Source organism: Hibiscus syriacus, unplaced genomic scaffold (genome assembly GCF_006381635.1).
Source record: "Hibiscus syriacus cultivar Baekdansim isolate YM2019G1 unplaced genomic scaffold, ASM638163v2 tig00006666_pilon, whole genome shotgun sequence".
Taxonomy (NCBI): Eukaryota; Viridiplantae; Streptophyta; class Magnoliopsida; order Malvales; family Malvaceae; genus Hibiscus; species Hibiscus syriacus.
Genome location: NW_024062106.1, coordinates 410,794 through 434,223, shown reverse-complemented (window position 1 = coordinate 434,223; position 23,430 = coordinate 410,794). Strand labels below are relative to the sequence as shown.

Here is a 23,430-nt window from a genome sequence, read left to right as displayed (position 1 = left end):
GCATATATAGATAAGTTTCATATGTGCATGACATGATCATATATGTTATAGTGTAGTAGATAGATGCAAGTTGAAATGTCATGATCAAATGATAAGAGTGAATGTTTCATGAATTCATTGTTATATATTTTATTATGCCTCATTAAGTCTATGACTTAACGTGTAAGTGATTTACACGTAGGTACCAAGAAACAGGAAGAACAGAGTTAAGGTCAAGAAAGACAGTATATCCTTTAAAGCGATCAAATCAGAAAGATATTTACAACAATATGTCATTTATTATAGTAACTATGTTGGCATATGAATTACAATTTAAGGTTATAAATGCTCTGATCGATTTTGTAAATATTTTTATAAAACCTATGTAAATTATTGTATTGTACTTTTAATAAAGTTTTAAATTTTATGATATTTTGTAAAAGTAAACATTTTGAAAAGTTAATGTGACACCTCGGATTTGTATTCGGGTTGGATACGAGTTAGAGGTGTTACATTTAATGGTATCAGATCTATAATTTAGCCGATTCTAGGCATAATCCGAAGTCTAGAGTGTCTTTATAGGTGTGCATGCCAACGTAAATGTGAAATTTCTGATATGATAAGAGTAATAAGTATGTTGCTTTGGTAATAGAGTTATATAGTTATATCTTAATAGATGTCCAAACATGATAGTTCTAGAAGTGAAGCAGGAGACGATAGTCCCGCTGAGAGTAGCAATTCACGTGCCCTGGCCAGGCAAGGTGAAGAACAGACACCTTTTGGAGTGCTTGTAAGTGATCAAGGTATTTTTTTCAGGACGATAGATATTGTCCTGACACGTTTCCAACCTCCTGCTACTTCAACTCTGAGAATGAATGTTGCAAAGGAGTTGAAGGGTTTAGGAGCTCCAGAGTTTAGAGGTGAAGCCGAAGAAGGTCCTGTTGCTGCAGACCTTTGACTCAATGATGTGAATATCATGTTAGATGGACTCCACTGTTCTGATGGATAAGTTAAATGGAGTGGTCTCCTTGTTCCGAGGGCAAGAGAGAATTTGGTGGACCAATGTTACACTGAGAATGACTAGTGATCAGGTAACTTGGTCCTTGTTTCTAGAAGAATTCAAGCATAAGTACATAGGAGATCAGTTTATTTGACAAATGAAGCAAGAATTTATGAATCTGAAGCAATGGAGTCGTACAATGTATGAATATGAGTGTGAATTCAACAAGCTTAGTCGTTTTACTACTGAACTTATTCCTACAGAGAAAGATACTTGTGAATGGTTCGTGGAAGGTTTGCGTCTGAGATTGAAAGGAATGTTAATTATGTTGAACTTGTCTTCATTTCAAGATGTAGTTAACCGTGCCAAAGCTCTGGAAAGAGCTCAAAATGAAAGGCTTGGAGATCTCAGAGCTCAGACATAAAAAGAACGTGTGCATCATCGAGTGATGCACCATAAAAAAGGGGCAGATATGTTGGTTCTCGACCTCAGATGAGATCAGAATCAATTGCATCAACTGCTAGGGGATTCAATCCAATGAGAGGTTGACAAACTCAGTTGTGGGATCTGGAATTGGGAGATCTAACCTTAACCAAAGCCAAACTAGACCATGTCCACATTGTGGAAAGAATCATCCAGGAATTTGTAGAATGATTTCTAGAGCTTGCTTCAAGTGTGGAGACACCGTACATTTTATCCAAGATCGTCCAATGATAGCCGGTGAACCTGCACAGCCAGAAATATCTACTTCTATACTCAGAGAGGAAGGGGTAGAGGCAGAGGAAGAAGTCAGTCAGAGTCCTCTACTCAACAGTAGATACGCTCCACTGCTCGAGTTATATAGCCTTAAGATCAATGAGGATCGAGATGACCCGAAGATAATAGCATGTATTTTTCAATTGTATGGTAAGAGTATTTTAGTACTGGTTGATTCGGGTTCTACATAGTGTTACATTAGTAGTAAGTTAGTGAGGGAATTGAACATTCAGTTAGAAGTTACTAGCAATGATGTGGTAGTGACTAATCTGTTATGGCACAGTGCTCGGGTAAATACAGTGTGTCGAGGGTGTCCCATAAAGAATCAAGAATTGAATTCCCTGCTAATCTGATGGAATTACCTTTTGACGAATTCGAAGTGATACTGGAAATGGATTGGTTATATCGTTATTACGCTAATTTCGATTGTAGACTGAGAAGAATAACATTGAGAAGCATGAAAGGAGTAGAAGTTATTGTATTTAGTGAAGGATATAATCTATTGGCAAATATAATCTCAGTGATGTCGACAAAGAAATTGATGATATAGGATATCAATAGTTCATTGCTAATGTGCTAGATGTTAGAACCAAAGAGAAAAAGATTGAAGAAATTCACATAGTTAGAGAGTTCTCCGATGTATTTCCTACAAAGTTACCGGGTTTACCTCCAGACAGAGAGGTGGAATTTCATATTGAGATAATGCCGGAAACAACGCCCATTACAATGGTACCATATAGAATGGCCCCAAAAGAATTACAGGAACTAAAGATTTAATTACAGGAACTATTGGAAAAGGGTATTACAGATTACAGGAACTATTGGGGAAAGAATTGAATTAAGGAAAAAGATTATCAATGCGTCTCTGCATTGATTATAGGCAACTCAACAAAGTGACTATTAAGAATAAGTATCCTCTTCCCTGAATTGACGACTTATTTGATCAGTTAAAAAGAGCTTTGGTATTCTCTAAGATTGACTTGCGATCTGATATCATCAGTTGAAAGTTCAGGAGAAAGATATTCCAAAGACCGCATTTAGAACGAGGTATGGTCACTACGAGTTTATTGTGATGCCTTTCGGAGTTACAAATACACCAGCTGCTTTCATGGATCTCATGAACATATTTTTTAACCCTATTTGGATCAGTTCTTAGTGGTGTTCATTGACGATATTTAGTGTATTCGAAGTCAGAAAAAGATCATAGTGCACACTTGAGAATAGTTTTTGCAGATTTTACGAGATAAGAAGTTATATGCCAAGCTATCCAAATGTGAGTTCTAGTTGAATGAAGTAATATTCCTTGGACATGTAATTTCTGCATAAGGAATTCGAGTGGATCCCCAAAAGATTAAAGCTATTCTGGAGTGGGAAATTCCAAAAGAATGTATAAGAAGTTAGAAGGTTTTTTGGGGTTAGTCGGCTATTATCGAAGGTTTGTTAAGAACTTTTCGATGATAGCTTTACCATTAACTAAGCTGTTGAGAAAGGAAATAAAATTTGCTTGGACATCGGAATGCAAAGAGAGTTTTGAAAGGTTAAAGAAGATTTTGACAGAAGCTCTAGTGTTAGTTAAACCTGAGTCTGACAAGAACTTCGTAGTGTATAGTGATGTTTCCCATAATGGCTTGGGATGCGTGTTAATGCAAGAAGGTAAGGTGGTGGCCTATGCTTCGAGGCAATTAAAACCACATGAGAAAAACTATCCAATGCATGATCTGGAAATGGTTACAGTAGTGTTCACTCTTAAGATTTGGCGTCACTACTTGTATGGTGAAAGATGTTACTTGTATACAAATCATAAGAGTTTGAAATATTTGATGACTCAGAGGGAGTTGAATTTAAGACAAAGAATATGGGTGAAATTTCTCAAGGATTACGATGTTGTAATTGATTTCCATCCAGGAAAAGCAAATGTGGTAGTGGATACCTTAAGTCGAAAAATGTTTGCAGCCTTGCGAGCTTTGGATGCTAGACTATCGTTAAGTGGAGACGGAGCAATATGTACAGAGTTGACTATCAAGCCATTGTGGTTGGATCGAATTAAGGAATTGCAAAGTAAATATGAAAGGTGTTTGAAGAAATTGAAACAGTTAGAGAATGAAGAGCTAAAAGATTATGAGATCAAGTCTGATGGGAACTTGTATTATTGAGGGACATTGGTAATTCCGGATAATAATGACTTAAAGAAATAATTATTATCAGAAGCTCACTGTAGTTTATTGACGATAAACCCAGTTGGAACCAAGATGTATATGGATTTGAAAGATCGATATTGGTGGCCATGGATGGAAAGAAGTATTATCGAGTTTGTGTCAAAGGGTTTGACTTGCCAGCAAGTCAAAGCTGAGCATCAAGTACCATCTGGATTATTGCAACCAATGTATATTCCTCAATGGAAATGGGAGAATGTGACGATTGATTTTGTAACAGGGTTACCTTTAACTCCGAACAAAAGAGATTCAATCTGGGTGATTTTAGACAGATTGACTAAGTCAGCTGTTACAGTAGGAGGAGAAGAGCGTGGAAATGACGAAGGAATTGAGGGAAGAGGAGGTCAAGGGTTAGGGTTTGATGAAGGAGAATTGGGGATCGAGGGAAGAGAGGGATTTAAAATTGGGGATTTAGGGATTAAAGTAAAAGAAGAATGAATGAGATATTTACCTTCTGATGTGGAACAGATTAAACGTGGGAGTCAAGAGGGAGTGGACCATCCGAGTTGCAGTCCAGCAAGAGAGGAATGAGCCCAAGTTCGATGGCCCAGAACCTGAGGAGAGAAGAGAATATGAGTTAGTTAGAGTTGTTATGGAGTACTAACAGCTGGCACATTTTAAATTACAATTATAGCCCTGTAACTAAATAAAACAATGGCTAAGAAGAATTGATTTCTCAAGTAATGAATGAAGTATCTCTTTTCTGTAATCTCTCAATTCTAATTTCTTCTTCTTTTATCCTTTCTATTACTCTAAACTATAACAATTGGTAATCATAGCTACGATTCTGGCAAAAAATTTTAGGGCATGCCAAAGAAGAACCAATCGATGGCAGAATCAGATTTAGTTGGGATTCAGAAACAGATTGCAGACCTTGATGCTTTGGTGAAACAAGGTCAAAATGAGACTAATCCACCTAAATGGTGGGAGAATCAGGAAAACAGGATCACTGCATTGGAGGCAAGAATGGCACGAATCACGGTTATGTGGAAGATATCCTGAAGATCTTAACCGGTAGAAATGGTGAACAAGAGCAATCTGCAGGGGATCAGGTATACACTCCTAATAATTCTAAAGATGAGGAGAAAAATCCTGTTTTGGTAACTGTAGTTAAGGATAAATCCAGATTCTCTTATAAAACTGATGAACCTGGAATTTTGAGGGACAAACCTGATGCTTGTTTAGCCCCTAAGAACAATCCTAGACCTGAGAATCAAATGGGTGAAAACAGTAATAATAGACCTGTTATGTTGGGATTGGAAACTGAAAACAGGGGAACAGGGGGTTCATTTAATAGTTCAGGGACTATGTGGCATAGACCCAAAATAGAGTTGCCATTTTTTGAGGGGGTTAATCCTAGGGGGTGGCTGCAGAAGTGTCTCAAGTATTTTTCTTTATGCAATGTTTCTATAGATCAAAGGGTAGAAGTGGCTACTATGTATCTGACAGGAAAAGCAGAAATTTGGTTTGATGGCTATATTATGCAGAAGCATCATGTAACTTGGCATGAGTTTGAAGCTGATTTGTGCCATAGATTCAGTGATAGGTTTTTTTCTGACATTGTGGAGGAATTTACTAAGCTTACTCAGAAGGGATCTGTTGAAGACTATCAAGAAAGGTTTGAGGAGTTACAACCACACATGTTATTACAAAATCCTACCTTGAGTGAGGATTTTTTTTGTGTCACTTTTTATAAGTGGGCTTAGAGATGACATCAAACATAGAGTAAAAGCTTTAGATCCTAAAAATTTATCTGAGGCATACAAGCAAGCTAAGCTCTATGAGTTGTCTGTGGAGTTGGAAAGTAGAAGGTTGAGACCTTCCTTTAAAAGCCCACTTTACCCAAACCCCATTCATATTTCCAAGCCAAATTCAGTTCCAATACCTATTAAATCCTCCCCAAATTCCAATACTAAACAGACTCTCATTGAGTACAGAAGACAAAACAACCTTTGTTTTAAGTGTGGAGATAAATTTCAGCCAGACCATCAATGTAAAACAAGAAACCTCAATATGATGATTGAAGAGGACAATCTTATTCCTACAGAATCAATTCCTATTGATTCAGACCAGCATTTATTACAAGAAGAGGAAAACTTAGAGATATCTATGAATGCTATTACGGGGTGTATTATCATAATACTTTGAGGATTCAAGGAATAATACAAGGCAGACCTTTGAGTATTTTGATTGACAGTGGAAGTACACATAGCTTTTTGACACCAGAATGGGCTGATGCTGGATTTCAGGTTCTAACTCCCTATCCTTTAGCTATTACAGTAGCTAATGGCCAACAGCTCTATAGTTTAGCTAGATGCAACAAGGTGGAGTGGCAGATGCATGGGTACTCTTTTATACATGACTTTAGACTCCTTAAATTGGGAAGCAGTGATATGGTTTTAGGGGTTGATTGGATGAGGGTATATAGTCCAATTTTGATGGACTTCAATCAAATGACAATGAGTTTTCAGCATCAAGGTGAAAATATTGTTATAAAGGGACAACAACCTTCATGTTGTTACAGCAGATTTCAGGTGCTACTTTATTAAAAATGACAGCATTTGAGGCAGCTATTTTGGGGCATATGGTTTTGTTGAGTATGACTGAAACTTCTAAGTCAATTCCTGCAGCTCTCAAACCTCTTATAAAGAGGTATAGCTCTGTTTTTTATGAACCTAAAGGATTACCTCCTACAAGGACTCATGATCATGCTATTTCCCCAAACCTAGTTCTAGTCCTGTTAATTTGAGGCCCTACGATTTCCTCATACCCAGAAGACTGAAGTTGAAAGACAGATTTATACAATGTTATCAGCTTCCATTATTCAACCTAGCAAGAGTCCATTTGCTTCTCCATGCCTATTGATAAAGAAAAAACATGGGACTTGGAGGTTTTGTGTTGATTACAGACAATTAAACAAGCTGACAGTAAAGGACAAGTTTCCTATTCCTGTGGTGGAGGACTTATTAGATGATATGGCAGTTTATTTTTCCAAGATTGACTTAAGGTCAGGATATTGGCAAATCAGAATTAAAGAAGAGGATATTTACAAAACAGCATTCAGAACTCATCAAGGGCATTATGAATTCAAGGTAATGCCATTTGGTCTTACTAATGCTCCTGCTACATTTCAAGCACTAATGAATGATTTGTTTAAATCATTTCTTAGAAAATTTGTTTTGGTGTTCTTTGATGATATATTGGTCTACAGTAATTCTATGGCAGAACATATTACTCATTTGTAATTAGTTTTGGAGATTTTGAGGGTCAATCAACTATTTGCAAAAATGTCCAAGTGTTTTTTTGGACAGACCCAAGTGGAGTACTTGGGACATATTATTTCTGTAGCAGGAGTCAACAGATCCTAGTAAGATAGAAGCTATGAAGAATTGGCCTCTTCCTAAATCTTTGAAGTCTTTGCGTGGATTTTTGGGTTTAACTAGTTATTACAGGAGGTTTATTAAAGACTATGGCTCCATTAGTAAACCTTTAACTCAACTACTTACTAAGGATAATTTTCAGTGGAATACTGCAGCTTTGACTGCTTTTGAATTGTTAAAACAGGCTATGTGTGTAGCTCCAGTTTTGGCTTTACCTGATTTCAGCAAAAGTTTTTGTTTGGAAACAGATGCTAGCTCAGGAGGAATTGGTGTGTGTTATCTCAAGAGGGCAGACCTATTGCTTATCTCAGTAAGGCCTTAAGTCCTAGACATGATGTCCTCTCTATCTATGAAAGGGAGTATCTTGCTATTTTACTAGCAGTTTCTAAGTGGAGGCATTACTTAGAGAGTAAGCCTTTTATTATTAAAACTGATCATGATCCACTAAAGTACTTATTGGAGCAGAAATTGACCACTACAATTCAAAAGAAAGGGTTGACTAAATTACTGGGATTGGACTATACTATTCAATATAGAAGGGGTAAATCTAATACTGTAGCAGATGCTTTGTCAAGGCAATGGGAAGATACTGGTAACTGTTTGGCCATTGGAACTACTTTGCTTATTCCTAGCTGGGTACATGAAGTTGAAACTAGCTATAAGGATGATAGATTGGCTGCTGATTGGATCAGATTATTATCTGTAACACCTACTCCTGCTCCTAATTGGACATATTCAAAAGGGATACTAAGATTCAGAGGCAGAGTTTACATTGGATCTAATGGGTCTCTTAGACTCCAAATTCTTAAAGTTATACATGATTCTCCTCATGGAGGGCATTCTGGGACTCAAGCTACATATCAGAGGATTAGATCCTATTTTTATTGGCCTAGGCTGAAAGCAATGGTGGTCAACTATATAAGATGTTGTACAGTTTGTTAGCAAACTAAGGTTGAGCATATATCTAAACCAGGACTGCTACAGCCCCTTCCCTATTCCTCAACAAGCTTGGGAGGTGTGGATTTTATTGATGGCTTACCTACTTCTTTGAGAAAGAATTGTATATTGGTTGTGGTGGATAAGTTCACAAATACAATCATTTTATGGCATTGTCTCATCCTTATATTGTGGTGGAGGTGGCTAAACTCTATCTTGATAATGTTTACAAGTTACATGGTCAACCTAAATTAGCTATTTCAGATAGAGATAAAACATTCACTAGTCTCTTTTGGAGAGAACTAATGAAGCAGCTTGGAACTACTACACTGTTCAGCACAGCTTACCATCCTGAGACTGATGGTCAGACAAAAAGGGTAAATCAATGTTTGGAGCAGTATTTAAGGGGTTTATGTTTTTTTCAACCTAAGCAATGGGCTAAGTGGTTGTCTCATGCAGAGTGGTGGTATAATACTACCTACCACACTGCCCTGAAAATTACACCTTTTCAGGCATTGTATGGTTACAAGCCTCCTACTATGGTTTGGCAGACAGACTCTCATGTACAGATAGTTCAGGATTTAATGAAAAGCAGAGAGGACATTAGACAGTTAGTAAAGCTACAATTGGAGAATGCTAGCAACAGGATGAAACAAATAGCAGATAAGAACAGAACATAAAGGGTTTTTACAGTCGGAGATACAGTTTACCTAAAGCTACAACCATATCGACAGACTTCCTTGGCCCTGCGAAAAAATTTAAAGCTAGCAGCGAAATTTTATGGCCCTTATAAAATTATTGAAAAATTGGGGAAGTTGCGTATAGATTAGACTTACCTGAATCATCACGTCTACATCCAGTCTTTCATGTAAGTCTGTTAAAAAAAAACATATCGGGCCCTCAGCAGTCTCTTCAACGACTCCTCCTACAATAGACGAAGAAGGACAGATGACAATAAAACCTTATAAGGTGATGGGCAGAAGGATTATCAACAGACAAAACAAACCTGTTACACAGTTGTTGGTGCGATGGACGAACCTTGATGAGACCAATGATACATGGGAAGATTATACTATTTTACGAGGGCAATTTCTAGGCTTTGATCCTTGGGGACAAGGATCGATTCCAGCGGCGGTATTGTTACAGTAGGAAGAGAAGAGTGTGGAAATGACGAAGGAATTGAGGGAAGAGGAGGTCAAGGGTTAGGGTTTGATGAAGGAGAATTGGGGATCGAGGGAAGAGAGGGATTTGAAATTGGGGATTTAGGGATTAAAGTAAAAGAAGAAGGAATGAGATATTTACCTTCTGATGTGGAGCAGATTAAACGTGGGAGTCAAGAGGGAGTGGACCATCCGAGTTGCAGTCTAGCAAGAGAGGAATGAGCCCAAGTTCGATGGCCCAGAACCTAAGAAGAGAAGAGAATATGAGTTAGTTAGAGCTGTTATGGAGACTAACAGTTGGCACATTTTAAATTACAATTATAGCCCTGTAACTAAATAAAACAATGGCTAAGAAGAATTAATTTCTCAAGTAATGAATGAAGTATCTCTTTTCTTTAATCTCTCCATTCTAATTTCTTCTTCTTTTATCCTTTCTATTACTCTAAACTATAACATCAGCTCATTTCATTCCCGTGCGAGCTGATTTCTCCAAGGATAAATACGATGGGTTGTATATTAGAGAGATTATACGATTACATGTATACATATTTCAATTGTTTCTGATCGAGATCCTAGATTCACATCAAGATTTTGGAAGACTTTGCATAGAGCGTTAGAAACTCGATTGAACTTTAGTACAACGTTTCATCATCAAACTGATAGATAATCCGAGCGAACTATCCAAATCCTGGAGGATATGTTGAGAGCCTGTGTGATAGAGTTCAAAGGATCATGGGAAAAATATTTGCCACTTTCCGAATTTGCTTACAAAAATAGTTACCAGTCAAGTATCAAAATGGCTCTCTATTAAGCTCTATATGGGAGAAAGTGGCGTACGCCCTTGAACTGGTATGAGCTTAAGGATTGCAAAGTTATTGGTCCTAAGTTGATTCAGGAAACGGAAGAGAAAGTTCAAGTGATTCAGAACAATCTGAAAGCATCAGCTGATAGACAGAAATCATATGCGGATCTAAAGAGGAAGGAAATTGAATTTCAAGTTGGAGATAAAGAGTTCTTGAAAGTGTCTCCGTGGAAAAAAAGTGTTGAAGATTGACGTAAAGGAAAGCTTAGTCATCGGTTTATTGGACCCTATGAGATCGTTAAGAGAGTGGGACCAGTGGCATACCAAATAGCTTTGCCATCTGAAATGGAAAAGATTCATAATGTTTTCCACGTTTCAATGCTTCGGATATATAGATCCGACCCCTCTCATATCATGTCATCGGGAGAGATAGAGGTTTAACCTGATTTGACCTATTAGGAGGAACCTGTTCAAATATTAGCTCACGAAGTAAAACAACTAAGGAATAAGATTATTCCATTGGTCAAAGTATTGTGGAGGAATCACAAGGTAGAGAAAGCAATGTGGGAACGTGAAGAGGACATGAGGAACCAATACCCCCATCTCTTTGTACAATGAAAATTCGAGGATGCATTTTCTTAAGGGGGAGATTTGTAACATCCTCAATACCGGGTTAGTGAATAAATTGTAAAACTTCAGAATTTTGAGATTAAAGTGGAATAACTGAATATTTTAATGACTTATTTAAAAATATTTTATGAAGGACTGTTTAGTAATTATTAAATGAATTAAAGGGTAAAATGGTCATTTGACAAGAAAGATTTTTATTTTCCCTTATAAGATAAGGGAACCACGTGGAAGTGAAGAAAGAAAAACAAGCTTTCAGAGTTCTCTTCTTTTTCTTTCTTCTTCAAACGAGAAAGCCAGAGCAAAGGTGAGTTTCTTTGTCAGTTGATTGTTTGTTGATTTTAAGTATGAGTTTTTATCCTTAGGTGATACTTAAGTTTAAGGAAAACTTAAGTTGTCTAATAATCAAAAGATGAAGAAGTTATAAGAGATTAAAGAGAATGGGTGTCTAAATGAATTTCTGGAAAAGAGTTGATAAGTTGAATTCGAAACTAAATTTGACTTGTTATCAACTTAATTAAGAGATATGAAGTAATAAAATTGGATTTAGAACATATTGAAAAATTGGTATGATTATTGATTTCTATAAGGAGAAGGTTTTGAGGTTTAAGATGTAAAAAAATAAGTATAAATTGGTTTAAGCATATGTATGTGAGTTAAAAACATGAAAGGGGAGTAAACATGAAGTGTTGAAGCTGAAAAGAGACAATTTTGGAGCTTAAAATATGATTTTTGGGAAAAGTATATCGGTACACATTCAACATGTATCGATACACTCTTGAATGAAAAACATCGAATGCCATAAGTGTATCGATACATAGGCAGTGTATCGATACCCCCTTAAAAATGAAAACTTCTAATGTAATATGTGTACCGATACATAGGTAGTGTATCGATACACACGTTAACGGATATACCGATACACTATAGAGTGTACCGATACCTACCTTAAATAAGAAATGAAAGTAACCTTTCCTTTAGTTTAAGAAATAGAATATTATAATATATCAATTAGAATACTGATATGTGTCAATGTATGAATATGTAGATATAGAACGTAATCATGTTCCGGGACAATCGAAGAATTAGGATCAAATCAAAACAAGTAAGGCTAAGGTGAGTGCATACCCTAGATAGAATTGTATAGAGAAAAGACTTGCGATAAGTCTATCTCTTATAATTGAATTTATGATTTTATATTCATGTACATGCATATATATATTATTGTTATAGTGATTTCATGAATCATTCATTTATGCTTTAATATAATATTATATGAATGAATTCAATTATAAGGTTTGTGAAACAATGGAAGTGATCACATGTGTACATGTGAAGTGAATGAAATGTTATAAGAGAAGTGATAAGTGAGATATGAAAATGAGAAATATACTCATATTTAAGCCCATGTTATTTAATATGAGAGCTGTAGGTATAATTGACATGCCAAGAGTCGAGGGATTATCAGTGGTCCTTTGGGACATAGTGATCATTCGGGACATAGTGGTCATTCGGGACAAAGTGGTCCTTCGGGAAAAATATTCAGTGCCCCTAGTGGGAAATTATTCAAGTTATGGTGACAACATTAGTGCACAACCTCAGTGTACTCACGTACCTCCTGTTCTCAATAATGTACATGGGCAATCCAAAAGAAAAATTGAAGTGAAACTCGCATAGATAGATAAGTTTCATATGTGCATGACATGATCATATACGTTATAGTGTAGTAGATACATGCAAGTTGAAATGTCATGATCAAATGGTAAGAGTGCATGTTTCATGAATTCATTGTTATATATTTTATTATGCCTCACTAAGTCCATGACTTAACGTGTAAGTGATTTACACGTAGGTACCAAGAAGCAGGAAGATCAGAGTTAAGGTCTTGAAAGGCATCATATCCTTTAAAGCTATCAGATCATAAAGGAATTTACAACAGTATGTCCTTTGTTGTAGTAACTATGTTGGCATGTGAATTACAGTTTAAGGTTATAAATGCTTTGATCGATTTTGTAAATATTTTTATAGAACCTATGTAAATTATTGTATTGTAGTTTTAATAAAGTTTTAAATTTTATGAGATTTTGTAAAAGTAAACGTTTTGAAAAGTCAATGTGACACCTCAGATTTGTATTCGGGTCGGATACGAGTTGGGGTGTTACAGTTGGCTATTGGGTCTCAGTTTGAAACAAAAAAAGAGGCACAACTAGCAATTAAGGAGTATTGTATCAAAGCTCATCTTCAATTCTATGTCGTGGAGTCGGATCAAAAACCTTATTTCGTAAGGTGTATACACCATGATGTTGACTGTAAATGGAGGATATGAGTATAATACCTACAACGGAATATGTTGTGGGAAGTCATAAGGTTCAATGCAGAGCACGCATGTACAATGACCTCCTTGACACAAGACCACAAACATTTAGATTTGGATGTCATATGCTCTTATGTGAAGCTGTTGGTGGAAAAAAAAATCCAAGATTGCTTGTTTCTGTGTTAGAGGCATCCATTCAGAATACATTTGGTTATATTCCAACTTATTACAAGTCATGGATGGCTAAACAGAATACATTTAGAGAAGGCAATGCAAAATAATCAAACACATGCGACATCAATGTTTGTCCACAATTTTGCCTGACTTGATTCTGATTTTGTTATCCAAGCTCTAATTCGACCACATGAGGGAGGTAATTCTACAACATACACTGGTAATTTGAATAAAATGGTCTGATTGTGGTCGATTTCAAGCTTTTAGGTTCTCATGCGCTCACGTTGTTGCTGCATGTATTCACATCAATGTTGACCCATACTTATATGCTGATGATTGTTATAGCCTGTACATTATATGCAACATTTACAATTGTGACTTCAAGTACCTCACAAATGAAGCATACTGGCCTATATGCAAAATTTCTGAGGAATGGATGCCAAATCCTTGATTGCGTAGGAAATTACGGGGTCGACCTAAATCTAGCCGAATTCATACCGATATGGATGATCCTCAAAGAGAGTCAGATCAACCAAAACTTTGTGGCCACTGTAGAGGTGAAGGTCATAACAGAAAACATTGTCCACATCTTCCAAAATGTTGAACTTTATTTTGATATAACAATTAAGGCATAATGTTTTTAGACTTGAATTGAATTTGTTTAAGGTTTTCAATGTTTTCAAAATTAATTCTAAGTTCATTTTACTTGGAATTGAGCACAAAATACATTTTTGTACACGTAGTACCGATACTATTCATATGGTACCGTTACCAAATGTATCGGAAGTATCGATACTCACAAGGTAGTATCGATACTACCATCATTGCTCAAATTCCAGAATCCAAAAATGGTACCGATACCCAAAGGAATACTGATATCAAAGGTAATGGAAGTATCGATACTCACAAGGTAGTATCGATACTACCAACATTGCTCAAATTCCATAATGCAAAAATGGTACCAAAGGTAGTACAAGTATCGATACTCACAAGGTATTATCGATAATACCAGCATTGCTCAAATTTTGGAATTTTTTTTATTTTTTTATTTTTTTATTTTTCTTGCATGACGAGTCGCTTGAGAATTTGTTTAATCCGGGTGTGGGGCCCACCTGGCACGGCCATTAAAAAAATTATATCCCATAGAACTCATCATGCCGGCGTGACGAGTTCCATGGAACTGCTCAAATTGCCGTAGATCCCAAATTAATTGTTTGGGTGCCCTAATGGGCTAATTTAATTATCCAGTTGCCCTAATGGGCCAATTTGGTCGGCTGAGGGAGTGTACATCAGAATTGAGGAAGAAAACAGATCAACAGGGAATCTACAGGCAACAGGAAATTTGTTAGGAATTACAGATGGCAGTAACCAACTTGGTACATTGTAAAGAATAAAAGGAAATCCACTGATGTAATAAGCTATATATGAAAAATTAATGAAAATTTTGAATTTCTTTCACCTTTTCTTGTACTTCTAAATCCCCTTCTATCTTAAAACATAACATTACCTCACGCTTTTGCCCTTCTGGGTGGATGGCGAATAGCTTGACGATCTGATCGAAAACCTTCTTAGAGGATGATAAGGTAGCGGAGGATGGGGTGAGGATGTGGGAGGAGAATGAAAGCACACAGTGGATTTGGGAAGTGAGCTTTTGGATTGTTGAAATCGCCATTGGGAAAGGTTTGGTTGAGTGAACCGTTTATAGTTGTATTTGTTTTCAATAATACGATTCGGTTAATCGGATCGAAGCTTGTATTTTGCAACGCGGTTCCCTACGGTCCCCAAGCTTGCGGTGCTTAACAGTTAAAATTATGAATGAATTCAATGTGACATCTATACTTTCACAAAATATTCACAGTTGAACTTAAGTTTCTTTTTTTGTAATATTTACACTGATCAAACTTTTCTTTAAGTCTTAAATTATAATATATCAAATATTTAAAAATATTTGATTTTACTTTTTATGTATTACAGTAATAATTATACCAAACAGTTTAAATTCAACTAGCATAAGAATTTTGTATATATTTTTCAAAAATTTAACATAGCACTTATATATAGTTTAACAAAATGTCGAATATAATATATGTACTTTTAAAAAATGTTGAATATATTAAGTAGTTTCAGTGATTAAAAAGAGTGTTGTTCTACCTTAAGATCATGAGTTCGAGTAACTGTATCTACAAAGTGTATTGATTAAAAAATATGAATATATATTATTTTATAATCATTACAGACTATTTCAAGAAAGTATAATGCTAATACATGGAATGTTTGTTCATAAATCATATTAGATATTTTAAAGAGAAAATAACCTCAGTGACCAAAATACCTTATAATATACGATTTTAACAAACTTTTTTTGGATTTGTCAAAATGACCAACTAAATCTCAATGCGATCGATAATTCGCAACGCGATCTCCGGTATCGCCAATCAGTTTCCAGATTCGCAACGCAAACATCGACTATCGCAACGTGAACTTCGACTATCGCAATGCGATTTTCCAAATTCATTGCGATAGTCCAAGTTCGCGTTGCGATTTATTCCAAGTTCGTTGCGATAGTCCAAAATCGCAACGACTAGTGGTATTGCATTTGTTTTTTTAAGAATTTTCTCTAAAAATAGTATTCGCGCGGACGTGTCGAAGACACGTATTACCACGACCACGACACGAGACGGACGGTGGCGGCGGCGGCGTGCGAGAGTCCCCCTTGTTCTCTATCACTCAACAAGGAAGTGGGAAAGGCAAGCCTTAAATACAATTCCCAATAGTGTTTCCAATACTTTGTGGGATTGAGCATTACCAACACTTGTTCCCAATACTATGTGGGATTGAGCCTTAAATAGTTATATTATTTGTGAATTATAGTTAATGACTTTAGTATTTGTATGAAAAGTATTTGTGGTTCGTTTAGTTTTCATGCAATTCTAATTTATTTTCAATTGATTGTAATTGCACGATAACAATTTTTTTTATTCTCGCGAGTGATGCAATTTTTTTAAAATGTTTTGCTTAAAATTGCAATAATCGTGATTGATTGTAGATTGACTTTTAATTATGACATATTTAATCGTATAATACTAATGCAATTGGTTGCTGATTCAGTTGTTTTAAGGTGCATGATTGTTAATTGTTTCATGAATAATCCCATAGTATTGGAAACAAGTGTCGGTAATGCTCAATCCCACATAGTATTGGAACACTATTGGGAATGGTATTTAAGGTTGGTTTTTTCACTTCCTTGTTGAGTGATAGAGAACAAGGGAGACTCTCGCGCGCCGCCGTGCCGCCGTTCGTCTCGTGGTCGTGGTCGTGGTAATACGTGTCTTCGACACGTCCGCGCGAATACTATCTTTTTAGAGAAAATTCTTAAGAAACAAATACAATACCATCAGTCGTTGCGATTTTGGAAACTGATTTGCAATACCACCAGTCGTTGCGAATACTATCTGGAAACTGATTTGCGATACCGGAGATCGCGTTGCGAATTATCGATCGCATTGGATTTAGTTGGTCATTTTGGCAAATCCAAAAAAAGTTTATTGAAATCGTATATTATAAGGCATTTTTTGTCACTGAGGTTATTTTCTCTATTTTTAAAAAATAAGTATCATATTAGACATTTTATAAAAGTGAAAAGATAATTATGTGAATCATTCTTAAATGAAGTGAGAAAAAAATTAATTTAATATCAAATATTACCTTGGTTAAAATATAATTATTATATATTTAGTTTGATGTTTAAACAATTGATTTTTCATGAATCAAACTATTTTAATGGTTAAAAGAATAATTGTTATTTTTAGAGGTCTTGGATTTAAACACCATTACAACATTTTTGAACGTTCATTATCAAATGATTATGAATCTTTAAAGCATATACTACTAGTAAGCACCCTATTTTAATTAAAAAAAACAATTGATTCATTTCATAAAGATTTTTTATTTATTATAACTCAATTACATGTTAACATAAATTTTAACCGATGACACAATGTAATTTAAATATATCCTTAAAACTAGATATAAATTAAGAGAAGACGAGGACCACTCTTAAATTTTTATATAATTTAATTATTCTTTTATATTTTTATTAATAATACTTCTTAAAATTTTATAAATCATCCATCACAAAATCTTATATTAGACCCAAAACGTTGGTCCAATTGTCTCTAAGTTATTGTTTTTTAAAAAAAAAATTAAATGTCCAAGTGGCTTGTTCCTTAGAATCCCATAATAATCCAGCTTCTTACCAGTTAAGAATCAGCACGGCAGCAAGCGTAGCAACTGGCTTAACCTCCACGCTCCTTTGAAGCGCGTGCAGCACTGGCATGAAGAAAACACGAAACCCACCACCGGAAGTCTTATGAGCTTAGAATTACGCCAATTCCCTATCTACGTGGCAGTAAGCTATTGGTTTAGTTATACAATAAGAAAAATTCCAACCCTCGAGGATAACGGAGAATGGGCCCACTCATAGTTGATCATTCTCCTCAACTCCTCTGTATCCAAGCTGGCAAACACTTGTCTCCTACTTCTCTCATTCGCTTTTCTCATCATTTTCCCCAACTATGCCTTCCATTAAACCCTAGCCCTAATCTCCCCTTCCTCTTGTAAATCCCCCAATCTTCATGTTCTAACACCGAATTCCTAAGAAACAAAATGATTCCTTTAATTGCATCCATATTTCTTCACTTTATTCTCATCCTCGTGCTTGTCAACTGCGAGCAGGATTCTATCTACGATATATCCTAAAGGCCCATGGGCTACCAATGGGGCTGCTTCCGAAAGGGATAACCCGATTCGACTTCGACGATTCGGGTCAGTTCGAGGTTCAGTTGGATCAGGCGTGCAATGCCAAATTTGAAAGCGAGCTGCATTATGATAGGAACGTGTCGGGGACTTTGAGTTATGGCCAGATTGGGGCCTTGTCTGGGATTTCGTCTCAAGAGTTGTTTCTCTGGTTCCCGGTCAAAGGGATTCGGGTCGATGTTCCTAGCTCGGGTGTCATTTATTTCGACGTTGGTGTCATTTTTAAGCAGCTTTCATTGTCTTTGTTCGAAACACCGAGGGATTGCACGGCGATTCGGGAATCCGGTGATTTGATTCGAGATGGCAATTTATTAGCTATATCAATGGAAAAGGTTCATTTTTATGGATCCTATTGTCTGATTAATGATTTGTGAAATATAATTTTACTTAATAGCTTAATATATTATTCTTCTTGTACAAATTGTAGAATTCACGTGCGAAAGTTGGATATAAATTTGATCAAGAAAGATTTGAGAGGAAAGGCAAAGGAAGTTATTCAATAGCTTGATCGGTTTAGCCTTGAACTTCAAGTGTATTCTGGGCTTCGCCCTCCAACATTGTAAATTTTGGTCGGAATGTCTGCTGTAGATGGTCTTTACTTCTCCATTTGTGTGATTTTGCTTGCATTTTTGTCTTTGTTCTATATAGTGCAGAATTGTCTACATGTCAAGTCCAGCCGGCTCCTAACCACACGAGGCTAGCCAAGGAAGTGAAAGTGGAAGATTAGAAAGTTAATTTGTCGATGACCTTCATGGTTAGGATATCATATGGAAGATAAAATGGAGAAGGGGGCGTTTGGTTGGCTATTTCAGGTGATAAAATCTTTGAAATTTAATTCATATGTTAAAATTTTCATTTGTATTTTGAATATAAGCATGATTATTAAATTGAGTCTCTTTTGTTGTAAAAAGAATTAGATTGATGGACAAGAACGCCATCATGAATCAATCATGAGACAAAGTTCAATGATAAAAGTTTATTGAGTCCCTTATTTATTGCTTGCTAAACACGTGATCCGCCTTTTATGCTTGAATGTTGTGTTTCAGTTGTTTTGTTGATTATTCTTTAATCTTGAGATGCCCATGTTCCATATCAAATATTGCCGTAGTATGAGCTTTTTAATCTAATAAAATTTACGTGATTTTTTAAAAAGGAGGGAATCATAAGCGTTGGTGAGCTGAGCACATCGGTATTTAGTTGTTTTTTGTTTTAACTTTCGTTAAGGGACTTATACTTGCATTAGTATACTCTTCCATATCAAATATTGCCGTAGTATGAACTTTTTAATCTATTAAAATTTACGTGATTTTTTAAAAAAAAGGAGGGAATCATGAGCATTGGTGAGCTGAGCACATCGTTATTTAGTTGTTTTTTGTTTGAACTTTCGCTAAGGGACTTATACTTGCATTGGTATACTCAAGTCTAATCCTCAATGGAATCAAAGAATATGTTATACAAGTGTTTATGACTTTGTGTAGATCATGGTTATGGGATGGGGGTATATTTCTCCCAAGGTTTTTGAACTAGCAGACTTGTCTCCCAAGAAAAGTTTGATTTTATGTTTTTTCCTTTATTTCTTTAAGCATGCAAGAAGTCCCAAGAAGCTTTCTGAAATAGCTTGTTTTAGCATTCTGGATCATGGAACGTGTGGCTTTCTCTGAACCTATGTAGTGTAGAACTTGTAGATCGCCTCCTCTGCCGTTTCTAAAACTTGTAGATCATCATATGAGATGTATGGTGCAACCAATCTTGTAAACAATCATATTCATACATTTGCATTGAACAACTTGTTAACGATATTTGAATCAGATACTGGATGTACCTATTCTGTTAAGCAGACAAGATTGAATGTTTCATCTGAGAATGTTTAAACTGGGAAAAACTACTGTAAACCAGTGTTAAAATTCAGACTATTTTCCTTGATTTCCTATATGTAAAATTTGCAGTTTGTTTGTAACAAGTGCATCAGATGTCATTGAATTAGGCCAATGGACTGTCGTTAAATATGTCTAGTAAGTTTATTGTTTTTCCATTAAGTGCCCGACTTCTATCATGGACACTTTCTTTTGCACATTAGATGTAGCTTTCTCCTAAACGGACTCTCCAAATAGCTGACTTTGGTTTCATTTTTCCGATGGAATTGTGGTTAAAATGTTTATTTTTTAAGATTATGGTAGAAACAGAGGTCTAAGGTACACCTTACCTGGTTAGTACAAGTCCGTAGAACAATTCTGTATTTAGTCTAGAAACAATTTTTTGTGATGAAATTATTGAACCGTTGGCAATACCGACATGAATCGAGGAGAAGATTCAATTGGGTAAGAAGAATGATGAGGCTGGATGGGGTCGACAGGCCAGCTTGGCCTTGGCTGATTTTATACTATACTACACTTATATGGCATGGCATGTGATGTGATCATTGATCAATTGATTATCACACATCCCATTGCACATGCTATGCTACCATGTTTTAAGAGGCATTTTTGTTTGTTTGTGTGTATATATATGGCAGGTGATGCGATCATTGATCAAATGATTATCATACCATGCTATGCTATACTGACCCATGGTGGTGTTGTTTTGTGTATCTTGATCCTACATTTGCACTTTTGATGGTTATATATATGAATATACTATATGTGTTAGTACTTAAACTTTCAATTTTTTTCAAAATCATACCTAATGTTTAGTTTTTATTTTATTTAATACATGTTAAAATTTTAACATCAAATTTTGAAAAAAAAATAAAAGTTTATGTATTAAAACTAACTGAAATGGATAGTTTAGGTACTAAATGTATTAAGTTTTTATTGGCAGATATTAAAATGAAACAAATTTTAAACGTTAGATATGGTTTAAAAAAATGAAAGTTTAGATATTAAAATTGACTAAAATTGATAGTTTAGTAGGAGTAGTGCGAGATGAAAGTCTCATGCACGGTTTTGAATGAGAGAAAGAAGTGAAGAATCCTCTTTTTCGACTCTGACTCTCCCACTCCAGTCGTTGTTTTTCTTTCTGATACTTTGAAAGTAGCTGCTTCGACTTCAGCCACTTGAATTTTCGATATTCTTTTTATTTCTCATCAAACGATTAGTATCTTCTTCTGGAAATCTTAGCTATTCTTAGCATGATATTGGGGAATTGATTGGGTTATTAACGCGGAGCTCATTATTTGAGCAACTACAATGTTGTCCCAAGCTTATGCTATTTCTATCTGTATTTTTTCTTCTCTTTTGTGTTTTTTCTTTTGGCCTCGTCTTTTTTCTCGATCTTTTTTTAATAATCAGAATTTTTTTATTCTTTTTTTTACATATTCGATTTTGAGATATTAGTTTCAATGGCCCAGAAATATCAAAAGAAAAAAAAAAGAAGGGTTTGTCTACTATGTCCAAAAAAAGTGGGGAATGCACATTTGTTTGAAGCAGTTCCCAAGTAATTGTTTTATGCCTTTGGTCACGAATGGAACCTTTTATTAAGCCACTGCGAAAATCCGTTTGTTGCGATTAGCGTATCAAAGCCACTTTGTCTTTTTGAGTTGGATCATTAGCATCCTTGGCATTAGTATAAGTATCGGCGTTTTCTTGGTTACTAGTAAAAATCACTACGCACTTAAATTTTCTTGAACGAATTTCATGCTCTCTTATTATATTTTTCTCGTTTTCTCCCTCATGTTATTCTAAATCGTCGATTAAGTTGTATGGGACTTTTTTACTTATTTCTTCTATTCCACGTAATTTAACCTAGATTTTTGTGTGTGGGGGTGGACATACATACATAGGTTTCAAGTTTGTGCTGTTTTATTTTGCGTTTTTATAATAATATCTTCTCGTGGTATTGGGATCTTTTTCGTGGTATTTCAGTATATGGATCTCGACTTTCTAGTGATTTTATTTGTTTGTTCTCAAATAGTAAAAGAAAAGGGTTTATTCAAATATTGTTATAAATATGTAACTTCTCCACTAAAAGATTTTAAAATTTTTCCATGAATATTTCTTCATCATCCATAGTTCTTAGTATTCATTTTAGTTCCATTTACACCTTTTTAATTTGTTTCATGTTCCTTTGATGTTAACATAGTTGATCAAATTAAAATTTAAAAATAATTTTAAAATCATTGATGAGAATGAAATAAAGCATTAAAATCATAGGTATATGAAGTAATTTATTCAATAAAAACGATAAACATGTTAATAAATAAAACGGATTTAATTTCAGATGTTAAATTCTTTTATAATTTGATCTTGAAAACCCACTGTTTTCTTTTCCGATACTTCGGATAATTTCATGTTGCCATGTCAATGTGCTTCATGTTTAGAAATTACACCCATCGTTGATGTAGTGGTTGTCAAAGACCTTATATCATAAAGAAATATTCAATATATGGCAATTAAGTTATGGGTTAGATTTCGAGGTTTTGCATTTGTCATCAGTACTTTTTTACTCCATATTAATCGTGAAGTTAATTACATTATTGATAACTTATGTTTATGTTTAATCTAATTTTTCATCATTGATTTAAAAAACTATAATATAAGATCATTTTCGTTTTTATTTAATTAAGTTGTAGTTACTATGGGTTAATTGCCGTTAACATTAAACAAATTAGATGATGTGATAGTTAAATATTATATTATCTAATATAATTACATATTTAGTCTCTATACTCAATTTATTTATACTTTTAATAAATTAAAATAAATTTAACCATCCAATTAAAGTTAAGATAAAAATAAAATATATTTGATAATTTAAAGTAATAATATAATATATTTAATAAGTTAATATAAAAAATAATTTTTTAAGTTAATATATATAAAATATTATGAATTTAAGTTAAGTATTTATACACTAAGATACAAAATATATACATCACGTTGTCTATTTTATATTAAGCATTGATCTTGGCTTAATAGTTGGGTGCATGTTTGGTTTCCAAAGAGACCTAGGTTCAAATCCATTTAGCCTCAGTTTGCTTTGCTTTGTTTTCTTTTGTGTCACCTCCGATTGGTTGAAAATAAATATATTAAACTAAAATAAATTAAAATAAAGTTATTCTTCTAACAAAATGGTGACACATGACACGGTTTAATTTATTAAAATTGTGATTAAATCAAGAGAATATGTAAATAGCTGAGACCAATGATTATACCAAAATACCTTAATTGTTATGATTAATTTGATTATTTTGATATTTGTGCTTTCTTAAATATTTTGATATAAAATAAGTACTTAAATTATACTTGTTTTCTTCATTTAAGTGTCTAAAGTTTATTT

At 34.8% G+C, this 23,430-nt stretch overlaps 1 protein-coding gene across 1 annotated transcript; it reads left to right on the top strand.

The window, feature by feature from the left end:
• Nucleotides 1-17,990: 17,990 nt before the first annotated feature.
• Nucleotides 17,991-19,247, top strand: LOC120200940 (the record flags this gene model as incomplete). The annotated part of the gene is made up of 2 exons (XM_039201653.1): nucleotides 17,991-18,488; nucleotides 18,584-19,247. Coding segments are annotated over 2 exons (579 nt in total), but the record flags the coding sequence as incomplete, so codon positions are not given.
• Nucleotides 19,248-23,430: the final 4,183 nt, after the last annotated feature.